We start from the raw sequence: 22,361 nt of genomic DNA, 5'->3' as shown, positions 1-22,361 counted from the left end.
GCACCCGACTTATCCACCACGCAGCAGCCCACGCATTTGCATTCCGCAGAACCTTTTATCTTTTTCCAGTAAAGTATTCATTGGCCGGCTCTGAACTATTGCCATCAAGAGGTCTCTGCGCCTTCAATTTGCCATACGTAAGTGGCAGGTATCGCGGGCCTTGCACCTCAGCGACTGCAGGTTTTGCCGCGCTTCTCTCAACCGGCGCCAGAGGCCCGGGGTCCACCTTCGTCTCAGCACCCCCCCTTCTCCCACCCCGACTTCCAACCATCATCGCCAAGTCACCAGTCACCAGTCGCCAGTGACCACTCCCCAAGTTTCACAGTCATGCGCTGACACGGAGCTGCCCTCTCTCACACAGATTCGTGATCCGGTCGCATTCTCGAGAGCAGAACGAAGCGCAAAATAATACAACAACACAGCCTCGTCTGCGAGCATTCTTGCATCTCCCAACAGCAAGTGTGTGTGTGTGTGCGCGCGCCCGTCGCAAGACTCCCCCGCGGGCCGACCGACGACCCTTCGATCCATAACATAGCGGAATCCTGCGTTGCCTTGTCTGCTGTGCGCATCTTCGACGTGCTGGTGGATGGCCCTCTGAGCTAGCCACCTTCACCCCGTCACCCGCCGCGGCAAGACGATCAGCACACTGCATCCATGCCCGACGAACACCTTGTCGTGCCCCATGCGAATCCTGCTTCTCCACGCTCTGAACCCGCTGCGCCCCCGTACCCACGACGCTCTCCAGGCCTCTCTCACAAATTCTCCGCCTCCACGCCAGGCGCAGCCTTTCCCGTAGATGGCAGATGGTCACCGCCACCTGCTGCACGCCTACACGAACCCGCTCTCCACCACCGGCGTCTCTAGCGATCAGATTGCCAACGGCCTCTTTCTGAACTCCCTCCTCTCACATCTCGCCGCCGCCCAGTCGTCACCGCAATCCAAACCGACCCGCGGCTCCGCGAGCCAGGATACGCGCGGCATGTACGGCCAGAATCACCAGCAGGGGCACAACTCCCGTATCAATGGCGCGCCGGGCCGTCAGCAGGCCATGCCCATGCTGTACAACTTTCAGCAGCAGTCGGGCCATCCGCACCAGACCCATGCGCAGCACCACCAGGCCATCCAGCAAGACCATGGCGGCGCCGCCATCATGGGCCACTCGGCCTTCTCCAGCGGTGTCTTGCCGAACGCCAGTCCCTTCTCCGCGAGCAACCTGCAGAACGGCCACACGTCCTCCTCCCGGGCGGGCCAGACACAGCAAATCACCGAGCACTGGGCGGAGCAGCTGCGGTTGCACAAAGAGGCCGAACGGGCGCACGCCACCATGACGGAGCAACACCAGCCCCACTTCTATGCGAGGCTTAAGGCTGCCGAGAACAGAGGCATTGGTGGCACGTCCCTGACGGCCGGCGATTCGGGCCCCTCGGGGGACGGCGAGGACGATAGGAGAAGACCGTGGAGCCTGGAGAAGACGAACAAACGGCAGGATTGGTATAACCTCGACATGAGCGGCCAGGGCCTGCGCGTCCTTGCTCCGCCCCTGTTCGCCTACGAGTTCTTGCAGGAGCTCTACATCGCGTCCAACCGGTTGACGTATCTTCCAGCTGAGATCGGCAGGCTCCGGCACCTGCGGCACCTCGACGCCTCCAACAACCTCATCTCCGAGCTGCCCCCCGAGATTGGCATGTGCACCAACCTCAAGTCGCTCTACCTGTTCAACAACCAGATCCGCGATCTGCCCTCCGAGTTCGGGTCACTCTACCTGTTGGATATGCTCGGCATCGAAGGGAACCCCCTCGATCCGTCCCTTAAGCAGGAGATCATGGGAGGGGACACAAAGAGCTTGGTCAACAAGCTCCTTCTCAAGGCTCCAGGTAAGCAAAGCAGATCGGCCCCCCCCCCCCCACCCGTACGCGCCGTGTCAGTCGGAGGTTCGTCAGTCATTGACATGTCGAGTCGCACAGTGCCCATTCCGCCTGCCGAGAGAAAGCCGATTATTATCCAAGAAGACGTGTCGCCGAACCTCGAACGGATCAAGATCCTCACGTGGAATATCCTCTGTGACAAGTTCGCCACGCCTACTCTTTACGGCTACACACCCCCGGCTGCGCTCTCCTGGGACTACCGGAAAGAGAGGATCATCCAGGAACTACACGAGAGAGAGGCAGACATCCTGTGCCTCCAGGAGATCGCCACCGACGTCTTCCGTGACTTCTTCAGCCCGGAACTGGCACAGGACGGATACAAGGGGGTGCACTGGCCGAGGCCCAAGGCGAAAACCATGTCCGAGAAAGACGCGCAGTCGGTCGACGGGTGCGCGGTATTCTACAAGGCCAGCAAGTGGATCCTCCTCGACAAGCAGCTTCTCGACTACGCAAACATTGCCATCAACCGGCCGGACATGAAGAACCAGCACGACATCTTCAACCGGGTCATGCCCAAGGACAACATCGGTCTGATTTGCTTCTTCGAGAGCAGGCAGACGGGGGCGCGCCTGATCGTCGCAAACACCCACCTGGCCTGGGAACCGACGCTGCCCGATGTCAAGCTGGTGCAGACAGCCATCATGATGGAGAACATCACGAAGCTGGCCGAGAAATACGCCCGGTGGCCTGCGCTCAAAGACAAGAAGATGATTCAGCTGCCGCCGGAGGAAGGCGAGGAACGCGCCGACGTGCCCGAGCCTGCCCCTTCGCAAGAGTACCGCAACAACACGGACATTCCCCTGCTCGTGTGCGGCGACTACAACTCGACCTACAACAGCAGCGTCTACGAGCTCCTCTCCAAGGGTCGCGTCCCTCCCAACCACGCCGACTTTGGCGACCACCAGTACGGCAGCTTCACGCGCGACGGTGTCGAGCATCCCTTCAGCATGCGTTCGGCGTACGTCCACCTGAACGGCACTCCCGACGAGCTGACCTTCACCAACTACGTCCCCGGGTTCGCCGAGGTGATCGACTACATCTGGTACTCGACCAACACGCTCGAGGTGGTCAGCCTGCTGGGCCCCCCGGATCGTGATCATCTGAAGCGCGTGCCAGGGTTTCCGAACTACCACTTCCCCGCGGATCACATCCAGATCATGGCCGAGCTGGTCATCAAGGCGCGGAAGGACAAGAAGATGGTGCAAGAGCCGGATTTCGGGTCATCGAGCAACGATCGGAAGGGTTGATCCCCCGATCTCCTCCTTCCACCCCTTCTCCCCCGCCCAAAAGAAGCTCGAACGCTGCCCATTCTTTATTTTTTATTTTTCGAACCGTCATCCTCTCGTCTTTCCCGTGTCCCCAGAGGTCTCATGATCGGTTTTGGCTTGGCTTGGCTTGAGCGTTTGGTTTTGGCTGGTGGCATCGGTATGCTGACAAAGGGGCGTGTCCACGGCACATTGGTTGGTCTGGTTTCTTCCGGGTTGACTGAGGGGTGTCAGTTGCGGGGGCGGGCCGGGGGAATGCTGGTTCGGCAGAGGGAAACGGAAAGGTGCAATGTTGGCGTGGGTTTTGAAAGGTCATGTAGGAATATATTCACCGTTGTGTTTGGTCGTTCTCACGTGTCTTGTGTTGTGTTCTGTTCCGTTTCTTCTTCTTGGTTGGTGGTTGTTGTTGTTGTTGTTGTTGTTGTTGTTGTTTCTTTATCTGGCCTTGCCATGCTGGGTGCCTCCTTGGGCAAAGCTCTCTCTGCGTCAAGTTTCAGCGTGACGGTAGAGTGGCGGTTGCACTGATGGGCTTCAGCAGCATCGTTCATCTGGGTCCGGTCTGTTGGGTCGCAGGCACGCACGCACTGGGAGGGAGAACGCACCGAGTGGAGCCGCGGGGTATCCCGCACCGGGGCCGTCGGCAACAACACGCAGGGCCGGGCCGCCTGGAGCCGGCCGAAACTCAAGCGTCCGAAAGCCCGTGAAAGAACGGCCTTGTTTGATCGCTTAATAGGCTCTATACACCACCCCGTCGCCCTCAGGACAGACCATATTGAGCTAAGGCCCCTTTCACATTCCCCCCCCCCCGGCTCGGTCTTCTCTCCTGAAGCCGTTTCAAACCCGTATCGCATTGTTACTTTCACTCCGAGACCGCAAAGATGCCCAAGTGGGACATTAGATGTTCGAGATGCTCCCGACGCCAAATATTTATCGCGCCCCATAACTCCCGTTCTTTCCCCCTCTTTTCGACCTCGTCCTCTCCAGCGAGTGCCCCGTGACTCCCTGCGCCGCCTCAAAACCACTGCCGAACTCCTCTCGTACCAGCTTTTGGCCGTGCATCCTTCATTCCGTCATCGTCTTCGTCGTTTTTCCTCCTCCCCTACCGCCTCCTAAACCACGAGATCCGAGTCCGTCCCCCACCCCCACCCCCCCGGTCCAACCCCAGACAACGTAGTGCCAGCGACCTCGGCAGCGGCAGCAGACAGCAAACGGGGGAAAGGGACAATCCACGCTCTCCGCCGGCCCACCTTGTTTTACTTGTCACTGCTCCTGCCACTCCAGGGATGACGAGGACGTAAGACGACGACTACCAGCTCCACCACTTCCCCCCTCCGGCTGCTGCTGCTGCTTCTGCTGCTTCTGCCGGCTGTTGCTCTCCTTACCACCATCGCCACCTGCTAGCAGCCGGGGACCTCATCGGCCCGCCGGGGGGGGGGGGGGGGGAGGGGGCGATCAGGACAGCCGCCGCCGCCGCAGTCGCCGCCGCTGGTCGGGCCGGGCCCGGTCCCGGTCCCGGTCCCGTTCCCGGTCCAGCGCGGCCGCCATCTTCTTGCGGAAGACCTTGCAGATGACGTCCGGGTTGGGCCCCAGCGCGCCGGCCGCGAGCACATCGCGCTTCTGCACCTTGATGAAGTGCACCTGCTGCTGCACCTGCTGGTGGTGGTGGTGGTGGTGGTGGTGGTCATTGCTCCCGGTGCTCCTGTCGCTGCTGGTGCTGGTGCTGCTGGTGCTGCTGGTGCCGCCCCGTACCGGTTGCTGTCTGAACCCGGCCGGGTCTGCGTCGTCGTCGTCGTAGCCGCCGCCGCTGGTGTTAGTGGTGGTGGTGGAGGTAGTGGCGGTGGCGGCGGCGGCGGCCTTCTGGACGGCGTCGACGACGGCGTCGTACTCGTCGTCGGTGAACTTGCCGCCAAAGAAGACGGCCCTGGGCACCTTGGCGCGGCGCTTGGCCGGGTCCAGCGTGTACGCGTTGGTGCCGAGCCCCGAGGCGGGAGCGGGCGGCGGCTGGCCCGAGGGCGAGAAGAGGGCGGGCAGCTCGGCCAGGGCGGAGGGTAGGTCCAGGCATACGTGGACCGCTGTTTGGTATTTTACGGAAGCGCGTCGGGTTAGCCCCGAGGAGACGAGGGATGCCCGATTGGGAGCAGCAGGAGGACGGGGAGGGATGGGGAGCAGCAGAAGGAGAGGAGGGAAGAATTGGGGAGAGAAACAAAAAAGGGTGAAAGGGTAGGTACAGAGTAGTACGTACTATCAAAGTCTGGGAGCAGCTTCTCACAGACTGCCCTCGCAAGCTTAGGGTCCTTGCCAAAGATTGCTACGGGAATGGGCGTTGTGGAGTCCATGTTGGGTGTGGCACGAGGGAATGAACGAAACGAATTCAAAAGCAGGCCGGTCTGCGAGGAAGTTGTTCAAGGCCGCGGGGGGGATGAAGGACAATATAAATGTCTCGAGACGATGACGACGATGACGGCGATGATGACGATGACGACGATGCCTTCCTTCTAGGTTCTCCTCTGCATGCGTTGGGAGGAAAGACTTCGTATTGTCCGGCTGGAAGTGCCTCAGAAATGGCATGCGTCGTGCTTCCCATCCCTCGGGATCACAAAGACACTTACACTATTTTTTTCCTTTCTTTTTTTTTTTTTTTTTTTTTCGTTTTATGCTGGGTGTTGAACCCCTTTCCCCTGTCCGAGGCTCGCTTGAGAAATGGTTGCGTAGACGTGCGAGCATGACGCACCTGCAGGAATCCTGAAACCTGAAACATGCAATCATCTTGATGACATGCCCAAGCTCTAATGCTCGGACTATGTAGAGTTATCTGCAGTCAGCCCAGGCGGATTGTGTCTCGACGCAGAAATGAAGACAGCTAGCCGTATGGATCGGGACGTCGGTTGACAGACGAGCAACAGTGAACCTCTCTACCCTCTCGAGCAACATTCTGGATGGACCTTGGATTGGGGAAAGCCGGTCTTTCCACGTGCTTCCGCTGTTGTCCAACCCTATCTACGGGGCCGTTCACTCGCCCAGCTCGACTGTGACACATGCACCATACATTTTTGCCGTCAGCTGTTGCCCGATTGCCTGTCACACGCGGGACCGGTGTGTTCCTTGTCTTGCTTCCCGTGTCAGTGTTGAAGGTTGGTCGGCAACACAACCCGTTGCAGCTCCGACCAGTTGCTCTGTTTACGGTAGGATCTAAATGGATGTTCAACCGAACAAGTTTCCAGGAGGATGCGGGTTATATTCCGTACATGTTGACTAGTAAAAAAGGCCGAAGGCTGGATGAGCCCTTCCTTCTCTTTTGTACTCTCCTACATTTTAACTTTAACTTTTTTTTTTTTTACTCTTGACAAGCAACAAGAAACGTTGACGAGCCTTTGACGGAGAAGTGCCGGTACCTGCCCAAAGAATCTATTGATACATCACCCATAACGGGACTTGCTTATGACACGATAGAAAAGCTATCCAGTTATCCACTCATGACAGACTCCGCTCGCTCTGCTATGCTTGCTGACATGCCCACCCAGAACCAGCTCTCGACGATATTGCTTCACAAATGACCTAAGCCTCCCAAACGTCCACCATTAACATTGCCGAAACACCTGCTCGCCGTTGCTGACTATCATCCCCGGGTCGTGCGTATTCCAAACGCAGATTTTTCCTGCAACAGAAACAAAAGAAAATATAAACCTGTGCCGCGAGGGCTGTCTTGAGTCTGGTGCTTGCTCCCCAAGCAGATCCGTCATGTAGCGTATCTCCGATTCCGAGATGGAACCGGATTAGATCCGTCATTGTTAGGGGAGGGAAAGGACATCTGACAAGCCAAAAAAAAAGACAAAAGACAGGCACCATACAGCAGTGAACCAAAGATGTCAATACTCCAATAACAAAATGCTGAATGCTTGCGATGGACAGGCGCTCTGTACCCCAACAAGAACCCTTTAGGCCCTGCATGGAGGCAATGTGGCGCGGATCGATGTTGACGCTCTTCAAATCCCACGCTCCTTCGGGCAACAGAGGAAAAAAGATGGCGCCTCGACTAGGAATGGCTACCTGGAAAGGCCGTTGAAGTCAAGATCTGGCCCTAACGGGCTCATCCCTAGCTGGCCCATCGAGTTCACTTCCGAATTGGAACGTTGTAGCGCTTGAAAGTCGCCGACCGTTCGCAAGTGGGGCAGGTTCATGCCGAAAGTGTTCGCTCGTTGTGGCGGTGGTGCTCTGGCGATCAGGGTATTGTTGTTGACTGTTTGACCGAGACCATTGTTGATTCCGTTCCCGAGCCCTTGGTTGAGGTGCATCTGGGATGTTGCCAGGTTAATGTTAGGCGGCGGATTGATGTTATTGGCATTTAACCCCTGCATCCTGGGGTTCGAATTTGGAAACGGTGATAACGGCGTGTGTTGGGGGTGCTGTGGTTGCTGATTCATTCCTCCGGGCGTGCCGAGGGATGAAGGCGGTGGGGCATGGCTTAAAGGACTCATGACCATCTCGGGCATGGAAGTGAAGTCCGTTTGCAGGCCGTGCGGCATATCCATGCCAGGAGACATGATGGCCGAAGAACTGTCAAACGGCGAATTCACGTCGTTGTTGCTCGAAGGCCCATTTGGACTACTGGAATCCGAGCCCATCTCATCGAACCTCGAAACATTGAACTTGTTGTCGTAGTCACCGCCAGAGGAGTACACGGGCGGGCAGATGGTACTGTTTCCGAAGCCGTCCAGAAGATCCATATTGCAAGCCGTCGGGTTCTCCGGAGCGTCCTGAAGCATGGGGCTGGCGAGCTTCGGAAGATACGACGCAACGGTGCTCAGCAAAAGCGGGAGGAATCGGTGGTCGCCGTTCCGGATGGCCGTTACGATATTCAAGATCTTGCGGAGATGATCCCGGGGGCCGGCTCGGAAGGGAGTCCGAGGAGCCGGTAGCATGCTGAGGAAGTCGGTCATGGCACAGGTGACGTTGAAGAGATGCTCACACAGGCTGAGACCGTGCAAGCCCAGGCTGCCAGGGAAGTGCGAGACCATGGGGAGGAGCTCGTGGATGCTATCAACGTACGACGACTCGGCGTCGTTCCCGTTCCCGTTCGCCACGCTCAAGCTCCAAGCCTTGTGCTTCAGCCACTGTTGGTTTATGGTCATTTCAGCAAGCTGAGCCCGCGTGTCGTTGGGAAATGGGGGAAGAACATCCTGCAGCTGCTTTTCGAGAGCCTTGAGATAGGACTCGGAACACTCGCCCCTGGATTTGGCCCAGAGAGGGGCGAGGACATCGTCAAAGCCACGGAATAGACTGACTAATCGCAGCGAAGTGGTACCATTGTGCGTAAAAGGGTCAGCAGGGTGCTCCTGGGGAGGTGGTAAATTGATGCTGGCCTGGAGCGTTAGCGGGCGACGGTGCTGCAAAGCATAGGCCCTGTGGGAGAGGAAAAAAAAAAAAGTGCTGTCAGTCCCAGGATCAAACACGCCCATTGGGGAGAAGGGGGTGTGGGTGGGGTCAGGTTTGTCCTGATCACGAACCGTTCGGTGACAAAAAGAAGCCAGTACAAGCGTCTGCGCCGTGACGCGTCCACAGAATCATTGCTGTCGTACTGCATATACGCTTGCTCCTCGTTCATCCTGGCCATGTGCGTCAAGGTGGTGGCCTCGCGCAGGTAAAACCATGCCTTGTCATGCATCTCTAGACCGTGGTGTACCGCAAACAGGAAGAAGCTCGTGCACAGAGTGTTGACGGTGGGCGATGCCACGTAGTCGTAGCCCTTGCGAACGCGGATGGTCTCCTCCATCAAGAGCGAGCTGGTGACGACGTTGGCACCGAACATGGAGTCCTGGCCAAAGGGGTCGTTCACTCCCGCACCTGGCATCACCATGCCCGGTTGGAGGCAGACGAAGGAGCAGAGCGACGTAAGGAGACAGTACGTGTCGAGATTTTGGTCCATGTACATGGCGTCTTGCTCGAGCCGCTGGCGGTCGAGGATCGGGATCGTCGGAAGCATGTGGGCGAAGTAGAAGTCGATGCACGCCTTGAGCGTTTCCTTGGTGAGAAGCCTGGGAGTGGGGGCCAGACCGGCCCCCAAGGCGCCGCCATTGATGCCGCCCTGCAACTTGGCCGAAAGACTGGTCTGCCGTTGTGTCTCCTTCAATTCGTTGATGACCTTGGCTCGGGAGCCCTTGGGACCTTTCTTTTGCGGGACCGCGTTGTACGTGCATGCAAGCTGCGAAGCCGAGCAGTTGCGACAGGGCGTGATTCCGTCGCATTTGACCTTGCGACGGTGGCAGGCGTCGCACGCCCGCTTCACTGCCGTCGCCGTCATTGTTGTGTCCGAGTGCGCCGTGTCACCGGCGTGTCCTAGGAATAATAACTAGTACTTGAGCGCGAAGCCGTGGACTGTGTGCGACGGTGCCAGCATCCACAGCCTTAATTCAGACGAATTCCAGAGCGTCGGGAACCGATGGTCTGGGGTGACGATACGCAATCGTGGGGACTCCAGACTCAATTGCAGAAGATCTGGGGGAAATCGGCCCGGTGAAATGTCGCTAAAGGGGACCGCGCGTTGGACCCTGAGGCTTCAAAAGCAGCGGCCCCTTGTTGCACCCTTGACTAGAACCGAAAGCTGTCTTGCAACAGGCACATCTGCCGCTGGCGATATGGGACGAGGCCGAGATGGGTGGCGACGAAAATGTGATTGTTGAGAAAGCGTGAGACTGGATGACGGTGGGATGGGTGCGAAGAAGGGGAGGAAAAGACCGGAAATGAAGGAACCTGGAAACCTTGGGGACGCACCAGGCAAGGGCGAAAACCCGCAAGGGGCTGCGCTAGCCAAGGGTTCTCTCATTTTGGCGGCGGGGCCAGCTGGACTCGTACCTGGCCAGTGCGCGATGGCAGGGCCAATAATGGCCTGAAGTGCATCCATAACGGAACCGGTGTTTCCTTTTTTGGGTTTCGCTCAGCCAGCATGAAGCGTGCTTCCAGCGCTGCCAGTGTTTCGAACCATTGTGCAATGTCGAGTAGAGTGCTCCGTTTTCTGGACAAAGCCAGTTATTTTGCACAGGATCCTGGGGTCCCATGGCAGCCGGACTCCGTCGGTAAAACTCCGTCGGTAAAGTGAACCGACGTACCTCATATGGACGGATTCGTTACCCCAGATACATGGGTACTTGGTCGAGACGGCCTTCACAAAGGCAGGAATGAAAGAGAATGGTACACTAGGTACATGGCGCAGGGGGGAGGTACATACGTACCTAGGTACGCTTCGCTTACCTCGCTTCCCAGCAACGACAAGGTCACGACCACGCCCGCCTTACCGACATGGTCTCACCACGTAAGAACTGTGTATAGTTATTCCGGAAGTTGCGACGGCGTTGGAAACGGAAGCGATCATGACGGGATTCGCTCCCACAGCCAATGGCCATCTCGCGCCCCCGCTGCGTTCATGCGAGGACCGGGAAACTAAGCGGGGATCTTACCCTACATGGTCAACGGTCATCACCCCGTCACCGCTAGCTAGCATTGCCAAAGGGTTCCGTAATAGAACCTGACTACGGAGTACCACGAGTGTGATGGATAAGTACACTAGGTTATAAGAATTCCTGGATTATAATAATTACTGCTTTTACGGTCTGGCTCGACGGGCACATCTCTCGATTCATCATGTGGACCAGCAGGCTCGCAAGAAAGTAAGTGAATCATGCGGCGTCTCCGTATTTGCACGCTTTACTAACGTGGTGGGCACCTGTCAAAAGTCGTACCCCCCCAGCTTTGGCTCTCTTCTAATCCTTTCAAGGCAAAAAGCATCTTGGCGCGCAGTGCCGAGGCCGTTGTGCTTCGCCCCATCCGATCTGCCGAAGCGCTCATTTCCGAGTGCACCTGATATGTATGTCCTCCGGTACATGATGGACTCGCAGCTTACAATGCTAGCACACGAGAACATCTCATCCCATGTGCACGTTAATCATGTGTTTTGTACTCGCTCGATTTCGGACCTGACTCGGGATCCAAGACGGCGGGTCGGGGCACACGGCCCACAGCGACACCAACCCTGCGGTAAAGAGTGAGACATTTTTCCCCTTCTGCATCGGGAAAAAAAAATGCGCGGGGCATCAGGTATGGTCAGGTTATGGCGTCACGCTGGATTGTGCGCTGCCCTGCAGCACGACAGGCAAACGTTCGGACAACGAGGGCCGACCGTTTTCCTGGAGGCCCGGTAGCGAACCAGCAGCAATGCAGCAGAAACGGGACGCAGGGACGGGACACACTGGGGAAATAAAGGCTGGGGTAGGAGTTAGTTAATGCTACTTCTCCGCATTTTCAACCGTCCAGACGTAAATCGACGTCGCCCCGTGGCCCCTCGTGCTAATCGGGCCGATGAGGCTGCGCTTCCTTTGTCTTCCAAAACAGCAGCGCCAAAAATCACCCGACGCCCGCCGCCAACAAACAGCACAGCGCCCAAAGCCGAAAGCCCATTCCTTGGTTTGAGCCCAGGCGAGCTTAGTCGCGATGCGGACTTCATAATCACGCCGCGCCAGGACTGCATCATTATCTGGCGCCCCTCGCGGGGATTCGATGCCCGCGCCGATCGATTCTCATGCCGGGCACAGTTTGGTCTCGTTTGAAGTGATCTGTTAATCCGTCTCTTCAAGCAAACATTGTCCTCGCCGCGGCATTCGGCCAGAGGCTAGTTAGTATGCACGGCTTGCGGCACGGGGCTTGATGCCTTGTGGTTTCTTTCAGAAGGGGAGGAGCGGCCGGGGGCCAGCTTCTAAACCAAACGTGAGCAGCCTGGGCCAGGCAGATTCAGGACGGATTTACGAATAATTAATAATTACTCAGCAACGCTCCCGCCCTGCCCCAGGTATGTACGGATTACCTACTTTAGTTATACATGCATACAACTCACCGCCCTGCAGCAGCCATGCCAACTGTCTCTCGTTTCAACTTCCCCGGATTTCTGGTGGACGGATAGTTTACACTCCGGACTTCGGCCGGATTGTGGGGTACCCGATGCCTGGGCTGCATCTCGGGCACCACTCCCCGCGATTCACCCGCCCTGTCGAGCAACTCGTCTAGAAGGGCCGATGTGGGTGAGAGCGGAGTCCGGTCCTTTGTTCTCCTTGTTCTCGATGCTGCTTTACGACGACAACAAGCCCTGTGTGTGCGCTTCACTCAACTGTCCGCACAATAACACCAAGTGCAGCCTTCGGACCGATGTTATTTTGCAGAGCTTCTCCTTCCCCGGACTGTTCCTCCGCATATCTCATGCAGCTCCGCCGGCTTCTCTGCAACGGTCGTCGCGGCGGGTCCTCCTACCCGACACATGTGGGGGCCGGGAACTACCGGCACCCGCTGCTCGGAGCCTCGCCTCGCCTCGCTAGCACTAGCTGCAAAGGGAAAGTCGGTCAGGGCAACAGCAACGTCGGAGCAGGAGTGCTCCCTCCCCGACACCCATGTTCGCAGCACGCACCTCGACATCTCCAGAAGCCCTCCTCGTTACCAGGCTGATTCGTCGATCCTTCTACCCCTGGCTTGCCAACAATGGGGTTTGTGAGGTTCTGATCAAGCAGATCTCAGACATTGTGGTTGGCCAAGCTGGGCGACGAGAGATATATCCGAGACAGGAACACTCACTCCCACGTGTGTGTGAGGACGAGTGGTTGGGCAGCACGGGCATTTGGTGGTAGTCCATGCATGGCCGTGGCCTGTGCAGTCGGCCCGTCCTGCATGGAATGCCCGTTGTGCAGCAGTGTCTGAGCCTCGGCAATGTCTGCAAGACTCGAGAACGTCAACTCATCTAGCGACCCTTCGATTCGACATGCGGTCTTCCAGTCCGAGCATACTACTCGTCCCGTCCGGAGAGCCGAAGTGCTTCCCATAACAACCTCCCAGTGTCCCTTCGAACAAGGACATTGACCGCCGTATGCCGAGCTCATGTCATCGTGTTCCATCTCACACAGAGAGCCTTACAAGGTCATGTTCGGCCGCGTGAATTGCCTCGGAAAGTATTTGCTACCCCCTTCTTCGACCTCTCGGCCCTTTCACCATTGATCCTTTTGGCAAACATCACATTCCGATCTCCCGGTGGTCTCTCGCGCATCAGACATAAATACACTTTTCCCGTACACCAACGCGCCCATGACCACACTTTCCGGGCCCATCCACGCTGTACCACATACCTAGCCGCTCCTAGACCTCCAGCGCTGCGCGAAATTAATCCCTCAGTTGGTTGGGCGGCGGGGCGGGACATGAAGGTGGCCAGCCTGGACCATCTTTCATGAGCACAAACAAGTAGGTCATTTGGCCGTAGCGGCGGGGGACGAAGGGCGTGTCTGGGCCCCAGGCGTGGCGTCATGCCGTAGCATGCGAGGGAAGCGCCATTGCAGAGGTCGATGGCCTGTTCGCGACGGCGGTGGCGAGTCATCACTAGGCGTTCCTCGCCTATGACCTGCAGCGCCTGGTTCGCGAGCACGCCGTGCAACCTGCTTGCAACTCGGGTGTCTCGGGAGACCTGCTCAGGATTTTTATACAACCGTCTTGCATCGCATGATGAGTGCGGTGCGATGCGATACCCCGCTGCTCCCCAAAGCCGGAGCAGTCAGCGAGCACGACGCGAGGATGGGCCAGAGACGGGGCTATCGCTGGGTCTGATGATGATCGAGAGAGTGCCTTTGGCAAAGAGAGCCGAAGTAGGCCTAAGTCGGTAGCTGAGAGCCCAAAGTCTAGAAGCTCTGTTGTGCCGCCCGAAACCTCAGGTAAAGTATGTAATCCGTACGTCCCTCAGGCCCGTCCTCGGATCCGTCCTCAACGTCGTTCTCAGCTCAACCGGAGCAGCGAAGTTGGAGGACGGGAATTCTGAGGCCTGGTAAGGCTGATCAGGCAAGGCAGTCATTGGATGTCGCCTGCTTGGCGCCCCGCATACTCCGTACTGCAGTAACTATACTACGGCGGCTTTTTAGCCGAAGTTGCACGTATCTGCCGCCGCCGTTCGGTAAGTGGGTCGGTCCGCTGCGGATATCGAGATGGGGTTTCCCGCAAGTAAATTTGTGGAGGAAAGGCCAACCAGAGCATCATGTTACATGTTACACTAGTCGGCGTGCGCCCTACACTACGCTACGCTACACTACACTACGCTACACTACGCTACGCTACACTACACTACGCTACACTACGCTACGCTACACTACACTACGCTACACTACACTACGCTACACTACACTACACTACACTATCCATAGCTCTGTTCCGACATCTATTGCCACTCCTCGATACTGGACTTTCAGTGAAAGATACGCATACGGACGACGACGATCAAAAAGGCCCCTTCCACTATGCCCGCCGACCCACCAGGTTTCTTCCCCCCGGCCCACGTCATTCCCCCACTATCACTCCCTCACAAACAAACCATGATTCTCCTCCCCGGCCGCGGGTTCAGCTCGAGCACCTTTGGGCCCGACCTCATCTCCACCTCTTTCCCCTTGCCCCCGTCCCCATCTCTCTCCCCTGACCCTATCCTCCCACCGGCACCGGCACCGGCACCGGCGCCGGCGCCGGCAAAGGAAGAGGAGGAAGTGAAGAAGGAAGGAGAGGAAGGAGAAGAGGAGGAAGAGGAAGAGCGAGCCGCCCTCGCCCTCGGGTCGCTGCGCACCCTGCGCACGCTCTACCCGCACGCCAAGTTCCTCTTCCCCACGGCGCCGCGCCACCGGGCCACCATCTACGCGCGCAGCCTCGTGCGCCAGTGGTTCGACGGCTGGCACCTCTACGCCCGTGACAACGACGGCGACGAGGAGGAGGAGGAGGAGGAGGAGGAGGAGGAGGAATGGCGGTGCGTCCCGGGCCTGCGAGACACCGTCGCGCACGTGCACGGGCTCGTCCGCGTCGAGGCGGCGCTGGTCGGCGGCACGCGGAACGTCGTCCTGGGCGGGCTCAGCCAGGGGTGCGCGGCCGGCCTCGCGGCGCTGCTGCTGTGGGACGGGGAGGAGCCGCTGGCCGGGTTCCTGGGCATGTGCGGGTGGCTCGTCTTTGAGCGGGCCCTCCGCGGGGCGATGTCGGACGGGGAGGGAGACGGCGGGGAGGAAGGGGAAGATGACGGGTTTGATCCGTTTGAGAGGGAGGAGGAGGAGGAGGAGGACGAGGAGAACGAGGACGGGGACGGGATGGGCGAGAAGCAGGAAGAGGTGAGCGTGGAGGCTAAGGTGGTAAGGGCGCTGCGGGAGATGCTGGAGCTGGATGATGGAAAGGGGCCGACGTGCCGGCCGAGGGCGTTCGATACCCCCGTGTTTCTGGGGCACGGGCTGGACGACGACAAGGTCCCAATTTCCCGTGGAAGGGGTTCTGCCGAGTGCTTGAAGGCTGCCGGGATGCGCGTCGAGTGGAAAGAGTACCACGGCCTCGGCCACTGGTACTCCTCGGCCATGCTCTCCGACATGGCGTCGTTCCTAGCACACCAAACCGACCGGGATCGTGACAGAAAACCGTCGTGATATCATTACTGCTTGAGGTTCTAAAGCGCGTATGCCCCTATTCCCCGAAAAATTACGATAGCCGCCATTGCAAGTCAACCCCCCCCCCCCCCCCCCAAAACCAAGCAGGCTCTAATGCAACGATCCGAGATATACAGCACAACTTCAACATCCCCTCAGCTACCGTCCATCACAGCCCGCAAGCACTGAGATCGACCTGCTTCACATCAGCCTCGACACGGCCCAGCTCAACAGCGTGGCCGTTTGTCAACTCGTTCATGGCTGCGAGGCCGATGTTGAGGCCGGACGCGGCGTGGTCAATGGCTAGAATATTGATGGTCTTGCCGTTCCACGTGGCAGACCAGCAGGTTCCGCAGTTTCCCGAGTTCCAGCCCTCGACAGCCTCGACACCGCCAATGAACGGGAACCCCTTGACCTGACCCTGGGTTTGCCTGCGTTTTGTCAGCACTCTCAGTGTCCCCGTCGTGAGGGTATCCGGGAGAGAGAGAAGAAGGAGGACGAGGTAAAGAACGTTGGGTCGGGCACTTACCAGCCGTACTTCCAGATCAGACCGTTGACGCCGTCCGAGCAAGCGACGCTGGTGAGCGGACGACTAGCATCGTCGTAGCCCGTATCGTAACTCACTGCCTCCGCGTCAGTCTCTCCGCCTATATTTTCACATATCTCGACACAGATGGGAAAGCGCCGGAGGTGACGAACCTGTGGTGGCCGACGCCGCGGCGGCAAGCGAGAAAATGCCGAGAATCTGGGAGAGCTGCATGGTGATGGGCTGCTGAGTCGACTTGTCAAGCTGGTCGGAGATGGTAGGGATGAAGGCGTCGACGACGGTGTCTGAAGACTGCTCTGACTAGAAAACTGCTGTTGTTCTGCTTAGAGGCGGTGATGCTGCAGTGCAAGAGAAGAAGAGGTGGTCGAGGGCAGGATACCGTGCCTGATTTATAGACTAAGATCGGGAAGAGTTAGAGGCCCCGGTCTTTCCGGGGAAGCCGCGTGGTTGCCATCAATACGATGGCTGCTTCCCGTGTCGGGTTGTTGGCCCTCTACGGCGAGTATCGGCACTGCCTTAGGCTCTCGAAGGCGGGCCCGTGTCTCTCTCCAAGGGAGGCCCGCTGCCAAGTGTGTCACCAGACACTTCGCAATACACTACTGCCCACCTACTGTGTAATCTGTATAGTGCATACGCTATGCACTGCACTCAAAGCTATTTCCGGCGGAATCGTAACATTCGCCAAACGCATACGCGCAGCGAGCTTGCCAGGCGGATGCGGCCTTACCATTACACGACAGTACACCGCCATCCATCCCCCTTCGTATTTCGACTCCCACCAGGCCAAAGAGTGCTGTCAGCCCAGGACCGGTATATCCGTACAGTGCCAGCCGCGCACCGACACTCGGGAGTGAAGCGGATCTCGATCGATTGACAAGATCTGAGTGGCCCAGCGGAGAACTGGCTGCCACAATACGAGGTCGGCAGGCGCCGATCATCTAGGGATTACACTACGCTACAGATGTACACTGCACCACACTCCGCAATACAAGTACACTCCACCACTCAGCCGCGCAGCTGCGATGCAACGTAGTGGATACGTCGCCGTTGCCAGTGGGCACTGAGACACCACAGCATTTCGAGTTAGTTATGACTGCTGATTTGCTTCCACTTGGTTGGCCAGTTGGGCGCCGAAGAGGTAACGGCGCCCGGCCCCCTGCCGCCGGACGCGGGGGGCTTCAGAGAGTTGCCGGGTCAACATAGAACGACGGCCGGAGCCACAAGGCGGAGGGACCCCGGGAGCGTGGCCCGTCCCGGCCATATGGTTAACACGATGTCAACTGACCGAGAACATGCCTTTCGCATGTCTTTAGCTAGTGGACGGAGTGCAAGTGTCCATCAATACCCAAGGACGGGACACAATCAGCGGGCGTTTAAGCATTTGGAAAACCCGAAAACATGGCGGCAAGATTACAACCAAGCAGTGCTGTCGGGTTCGGTTGGTGTCGTTAGGGCCCGCCCAGACACTCAGGCCGCTGTTCGGGGTGCTCCTGAAAGTCAACTCTACCGGGACATTAACGGAGAAGAGAAGCTAGAGGATCCAGACGGTGAGCTGGCGCTGCGGCAGCACGCCCATCGCCCACCGGCTCGAGCCACGAAGTCCCAGTAACAGGCAGACACGAGCTGACAAGCTCACTGGAGGATCCGTCATCGCCACAATCGGGATGATCGACGGTTCGGACGCTGGCAAAGTTCGCCCTGTCAGACGCCCGCTCCGTAAGACAACCCGGTGCTCGCGTCGCTTGCTGGCCCGGCTTGTCGTCCGCATTGCAGCCCATGTCCGTCATTAGGAACGTTACAAGCAGTGATGACTAGACCCCTGCAGTAAGAGGTACACGAATGCGAGACAAAGCGAGTCGGACCCTCAACCTGAACTTGAGTGTATTCGGGTTAACTATTTTTAGTGATCCCGCAGTTTCCGAAACATCGGACTGCTATGCCCGACTCTATCCATCATACACAATACCCGATGTTTCATGGTCGCGTCTCTTGTGTGTCTTTCCGAACTTCCAACACTTCCCCCAGGACCCAAGAGGCTGGAGCAGGTTCAAACTGCCTCCCAATCCATCGCGTCGACCATGAACTCCCACTGCTCCTCCTCATCGCCAATCGCTGTCCAATCCATCACCCTCCCGTCCTCCCCAGACATGCCCGCATCCCCCCCAGCCCGACCCGACCCGAGCCTCACATACTCCTCCGCGATCCTAAACGCCTCATCAAACCCCCGGAAGATGACCTCCAGCATGTGCTCGAGGCGGTACGAGTCGAGCGGCGCAGCGACCTTTCCAGATCGCCGCTCCCCCCGCTCCGGGCTGGCGCCGCTCTCCGCCTGAGAGGTGCCGTCGCCGCCATCACAACCACCACCACCACCACCACCACCACCACCACTACCACCACCGCTACTGTCATCATCCCCAGCGGTCTTCCACCGGTTCCGCAGGTCCTTGGCCCGCCCCAGCTGCGCCCTCACCTCCCCCGTCCCGAGCGAGCGGTGGAGCGGGTTGTCGGGGCGGTCCAGCGCCGCCAGCACGTTGGCATGGTACCGGTGCCGCGCCCGGTGCCCTCCCCGGTGCCGCCATATGCTGGCGCCCAGCCCTTTCGCGCTCCCTTTGACGTGATCGCCGTAGACGCCGTAGACGCCGTAGCCGCCGTTATTCTTGCCCCTGTCCTTGTTACTATCCTTCGTATCGTTCTTGTTGTTGTCGTCCTCGCGAAGATCGTATCCAGTGGTGCCGGTGACGGCCGCCGCCGCCTCATCCCGCTCCCCGCCTTCCTGGTAGCCCCGCTCCACGGTGACCCCGAAGACGCCGAGCAGGTGCACCAGCGCGCGCTCGATCAGCATGTAGTACTCGAAGAAGTCGAGCTTGAACATGAGCTCGGCCTCGGCGACGGCGTCCGGGTCGGCGCCCACGCGGTCGACCGCCCGCCGGTAGCCCTGCGCGAGGAAGGGCAGCTTCCACTGGAGCCGGCGGACGATCTTTGCGTAGCGGGCGAGCTCGTGCGGGGCCGACGCGGCGGGTCGGTCCGGTCGCGGGCGCTCGTTTCTCGCGGCTCTTGTCGGGAATGCGGCCGCCGTTGCTGTTGTTGTTGTTGTTGTTGTCGTCGTCGTCGTCGTCGTTGATGATGATGCTGAGAATGATGCAGATGACGTAGAGGACCTGTGGTTTATCGGGTCGGTGTTTTCGGCACCATTATTACCGCCGCCATCCCCGTTGCCTATTGGCGCTGGAGGAACCGTTAGATTGGCGTTCGCGATGCCGCTTCTTCGCGGGCTGCGCGGGTGAGGGGCGTGTCGTGAAGCGGCGAGGCCAGGCATCCTAAGATCAAGTGTCCAAGGATCATCGCCAAGCGCGGAATCGATCTGGGCCGCAATCCGAGGGTGGCGGGTCGAAAAAATCACGGAGGTGAGTCGAAGCCAAGGGAGCCCGCGTTTTGCCAACGCGCACTGGTAGCGGTCACCCGGCACTGATTTCTATTGATTCTCGCCATTTCTATCCGTAGAATGTACCTTGGAAGCGGTGTCTCGCGATGCAACACACTTTTTGTCAAAAAGGCTAGGGAAGCAAAATTATCAACTTGGATTCAGCCTTGGTGACCAGTTCTGACAGTAGCCGTATTACCACCTTCTCACCACAGGGATTGCTTCTTCCTCGCAGCCCGAGCAGAACCCGAGATTGCAATGAAAAAGGCGTTTGCGTCATCCGGAGGCAGTGTGATACCGGAGACACGGTGAGTCTCGGGCTCGGCAAGCCGAGGGGACCGAGTCTCGGGTGACAAAAATTAATTTAATCACAAAATCTACTCCGTAGAGTAGTTTCAGAGATTAAACTGAAAAGAACAGATACTACACTTGATCTAAGCCAAAAGGCAAAGAGAGCTAAAGAAGAAAAGAGAAGAATACCAGAATCTGGGCAGCCTGGGCCAGAATATATAGGCAGTGGCGATGGTCAGTGCACAACTGCAAAATCTACCTTGCCCCACATCTTCAAGCCCCCTTTTCTGATTGGCCAGCAGATCGGTGTTTTTCGGGGCGAACTTGCCCCGAGTTTTTCGGCAACCACTGCTTCGCCGAAGACCGTTAAGCCCCGGATCTTGTGGAACGGGGCTTCCGTACAACGTATTAATTCGTAGTTACACTTGCTAGCCGAGAGACTCGCCTATTCCTCATCTATGGTACTTTTGCGCCTCGGAACCTCTAAGATATACAGTGGTATCTGAAATAACCTAACCCATCCATAGAGCTCCCAGCTTCCTCAAAACATATTTTGCGCAGCTCGGCGGTTCCCATTTTTTTGCATCACCTTCGTAGTCTTGAGCTGTAAGAATTATCATCAGTCTTGATACACATTCCGCGTTTTGAAAACGGTTTATAGTGTATACGTATCAACTACCGTATCACGGAGCAATTGATGAAGCAGTGTCAGCATGCGGTGAATCTAAATGTGACATGAACCATTCTATTTTCCAAGATGTAGTACATCCTACTTTCTTTTTTCCTCTTGGGATTCTAGTCATTATTCAATTCTTCCGGTCGCAGGGCGCCAACTCGCTGAAATCAAAGTGGAGACCCCCCACCCGGCGTCTCATTCCAAAGTATGGCTGCCAAAGTTGGCCCCCATCTCGATTTCCCGACAAGCCTTCTTGATCGCCTCGGTCGTTGCATCCAAGTTCTCCTCGGTATGGAAGAGGTTGAAATGGTGCCCGGGAATATCGATGACCTTGGCGATCAGATCTTTCCTGTAGAGCCCCCAACCGAGCTGGGGGTCCGACCGGTAGACGTCCACCCTGCTCAGCCCTTCTCCGGGCTCTGGGACGCATTCGAGGGCGCGAAGCAGCACGACGGGTGGGGGTCGCAGCGGTGCCCTCTCCCCGTCGTCGCCCTCTTCCCCGCCCCAATCCGGCAGCTTCCACTCCTTGACCATCCTCAGCGCCTCCGAGAAGCAGCGCATCACCTTCTGCTTGGTCTCCTCCCGCGTGTTCTCGCTCCACACAACGTCGTGCTCCACGATCGGCCGCCACGACGCGGTCGCGACGACGGGGCAGACCGAGTCCACCATGACGATCCCGACCACCCTCAGGCGGGGCTCGCCCGGCGGGGAACGCCTCGCCTCCTCGGCGATCTGGTGGGCGATCTCGAGCGAGATGAGGCCGCCGAGCGACCACCCGCCCACGATGACGTCCCCGCCCGAGGGGAGGGCCGAGCGGATGAAGGCGCGGTAGTGCCGCGCCATCTCGGGGATGCCCCCGGCCCAGGCGGCGCCCGAGTCGAAATTGGGGTTAGCGATGCCGTAGACGGGGCGGTCGAGCTCGCGGAGGCAGTAGTACGAGAAAATGGTGCCGCCGCCGTCGTGGATGAGGAACAGCGGGATCGGCGCTCTTCTCCGCTTCTCCCACGGCCAGTCATCCTCCCCCGAGAATTCGTACTCTTGGATGAGGTTGGGTTGCTCGTCAAACATGCCGCGCAGTCGTTGGGGTGGAAGTGGGACGGCTGAAACATCGATTGTTAACGGAATCCGACATTTCGGACTGAATGCAGCGAGAACAGGACTGAAACTACCGAACGAGAAAGCCCCGAATTGGGGGTACTTTAGATCAGTTCCGATCGGTGTCGACGATCTTCCTAGACTTCCTTCACGATCGTAGGCTGGGCCGAGATAAGGCCTCGCTGCGTGCGGTTCGGCAAGACGGAGAGGGGAAAGAGCGAATCGTTGGTAAAAGAGGGCGAAAATAGTATGAAAATTGAAGTGAGAGGATATCTACTGGAAGTATCGGAGCACTCCCACGACTAAATTGTGGCTAGAGCGTGAACACAAACTCGGGAGCACATCAGATGTGAGAATGAGTAGATTAATCGCCCCGTCATTTGAACCGACTTGGACGAGCCTTCGCCGGAACCGTCACGCAGGGCGGGGCCCGGCTTAGCGCCCAGAGGCGCAGCGGGGCCACACACGACTACCCTGAATCCGCCCCGGAGGGAGCGATGTATGTATATCCGGCGTATTAGATACGGTTTCCTTTGTATATAACTAGAGAGGCTCCGGCGTGCTATGGCATAGCGGTGTAGGAATAATAATATATATATGGACCGGCCAAACATGGTCCCCATGGCGAACCCATGAGTAAACTGCTTTTTTGTTTAATTTTGTTTTTTTTTGTTTTTATTTTT

The 22,361-nt window shown here is 58.0% G+C and overlaps 7 protein-coding genes across 7 annotated transcripts; 2 read left to right on the top strand and 5 right to left on the bottom strand.

Moving 5' to 3' along the window:
* Window positions 1–796: 796 nt before the first annotated feature.
* Window positions 797–3,172, top strand: P884DRAFT_271728 (Endonuclease/exonuclease/phosphatase; the record flags this gene model as incomplete). Its single annotated transcript, XM_069442461.1, has 2 exons — window positions 797–1,874; window positions 1,965–3,172. 2 exons carry the CDS (start codon window positions 797–799, stop codon window positions 3,170–3,172), a joined length of 2,286 nt encoding a protein of 761 aa, XP_069295345.1.
* Window positions 3,173–4,642: 1,470 nt separating this feature from the next.
* P884DRAFT_301855 (uncharacterized protein) lies at window positions 4,643–5,526 on the bottom strand (the record flags this gene model as incomplete). The annotated part of the gene is made up of 2 exons (XM_069444894.1): window positions 4,643–5,262; window positions 5,433–5,526. 2 exons carry the CDS (start codon window positions 5,524–5,526, stop codon window positions 4,643–4,645), a joined length of 714 nt encoding a protein of 237 aa, XP_069295344.1.
* A 1,707-nt stretch (window positions 5,527–7,233) lies between these two features.
* P884DRAFT_206932 (uncharacterized protein) lies at window positions 7,234–9,488 on the bottom strand (the record flags this gene model as incomplete). Its single annotated transcript, XM_069438754.1, has 2 exons — window positions 7,234–8,590; window positions 8,695–9,488. The coding sequence occupies 2 exons, from the start codon at window positions 9,486–9,488 to the stop codon at window positions 7,234–7,236; spliced, it is 2,151 nt and encodes a 716-aa protein (XP_069295343.1).
* A 5,008-nt stretch (window positions 9,489–14,496) lies between these two features.
* P884DRAFT_279548 (Alpha/Beta hydrolase protein) lies at window positions 14,497–15,648 on the top strand (the record flags this gene model as incomplete). The annotated part of the gene is made up of 1 exon (XM_069443320.1): window positions 14,497–15,648. One exon carries the CDS (start codon window positions 14,497–14,499, stop codon window positions 15,646–15,648), a length of 1,152 nt encoding a protein of 383 aa, XP_069295342.1.
* A 54-nt stretch (window positions 15,649–15,702) lies between these two features.
* Window positions 15,703–19,848, bottom strand: P884DRAFT_331492 (Cerato-platanin-domain-containing protein). The gene is made up of 5 exons (XM_069445730.1): window positions 18,273–19,848; window positions 16,348–16,495; window positions 16,178–16,271; window positions 15,786–16,079; window positions 15,703–15,717 (listed from the first exon to the last, which is right to left on the bottom strand). Exons 1-4 carry the CDS (start codon window positions 19,509–19,511, stop codon window positions 15,818–15,820), a joined length of 1,743 nt encoding a protein of 580 aa, XP_069295341.1. The 5' UTR covers window positions 19,512–19,848; the 3' UTR covers window positions 15,703–15,717; window positions 15,786–15,817.
* Window positions 19,849–20,624: 776 nt separating this feature from the next.
* P884DRAFT_228730 (Alpha/Beta hydrolase protein) lies at window positions 20,625–22,043 on the bottom strand. Its single transcript, XM_069439730.1, has 2 exons — window positions 21,753–22,043; window positions 20,625–21,683 (listed from the first exon to the last, which is right to left on the bottom strand). The coding sequence occupies exon 2, from the start codon at window positions 21,649–21,651 to the stop codon at window positions 20,779–20,781; it is 873 nt and encodes a 290-aa protein (XP_069295340.1). The 5' UTR covers window positions 21,652–21,683; window positions 21,753–22,043; the 3' UTR covers window positions 20,625–20,778.
* Window positions 21,835–22,357, bottom strand: P884DRAFT_60291 (uncharacterized protein). The gene has a single exon (XM_069445981.1). It carries the CDS (start codon window positions 22,299–22,301, stop codon window positions 21,981–21,983), a length of 321 nt encoding a protein of 106 aa, XP_069295339.1. The 5' UTR covers window positions 22,302–22,357; the 3' UTR covers window positions 21,835–21,980.
* Window positions 22,358–22,361: the final 4 nt, after the last annotated feature.

The sequence above is a fragment of the Thermothelomyces heterothallicus genome (assembly GCF_042370625.1).
Source record: "Thermothelomyces heterothallicus CBS 202.75 unplaced genomic scaffold P884_scaffold_22, whole genome shotgun sequence".
Lineage (NCBI taxonomy): Eukaryota > Fungi > Ascomycota > Sordariomycetes > Sordariales > Chaetomiaceae > Thermothelomyces > Thermothelomyces heterothallicus.
Note: the sequence above shows the minus strand (reverse complement) of the source record. Positions and strands in the feature narration are given on the sequence as shown.

Excerpts from the sequence above, each read along its gene's own strand:
- P884DRAFT_331492 (XM_069445730.1), bottom strand. The coding sequence starts at position 19,511 with ATGCCTGGCCTCGCCGCTTCACGACACGCCCCTCACCCGCGCAGCCCG. Across the intron at positions 16,496-18,272 it reads AGGAGCAGTGGGAGTTCATG|TCAGAGCAGTCTTCAGACAC; the intron begins GTCGACGCGATG and ends GCAGTTTTCTAG. Across the intron at positions 16,080-16,177 it reads CTGATCTGGAAGTACGGCTG|GCAAACCCAGGGTCAGGTCA; the intron begins GTAAGTGCCCGA and ends GACAAAACGCAG.
- P884DRAFT_228730 (XM_069439730.1), bottom strand. The coding sequence starts at position 21,651 with ATGTTTGACGAGCAACCCAACCTCATCCAAGAGTACGAATTCTCGGGG.
- P884DRAFT_60291 (XM_069445981.1), bottom strand. The coding sequence starts at position 22,301 with ATGGGGACCATGTTTGGCCGGTCCATATATATATTATTATTCCTACAC.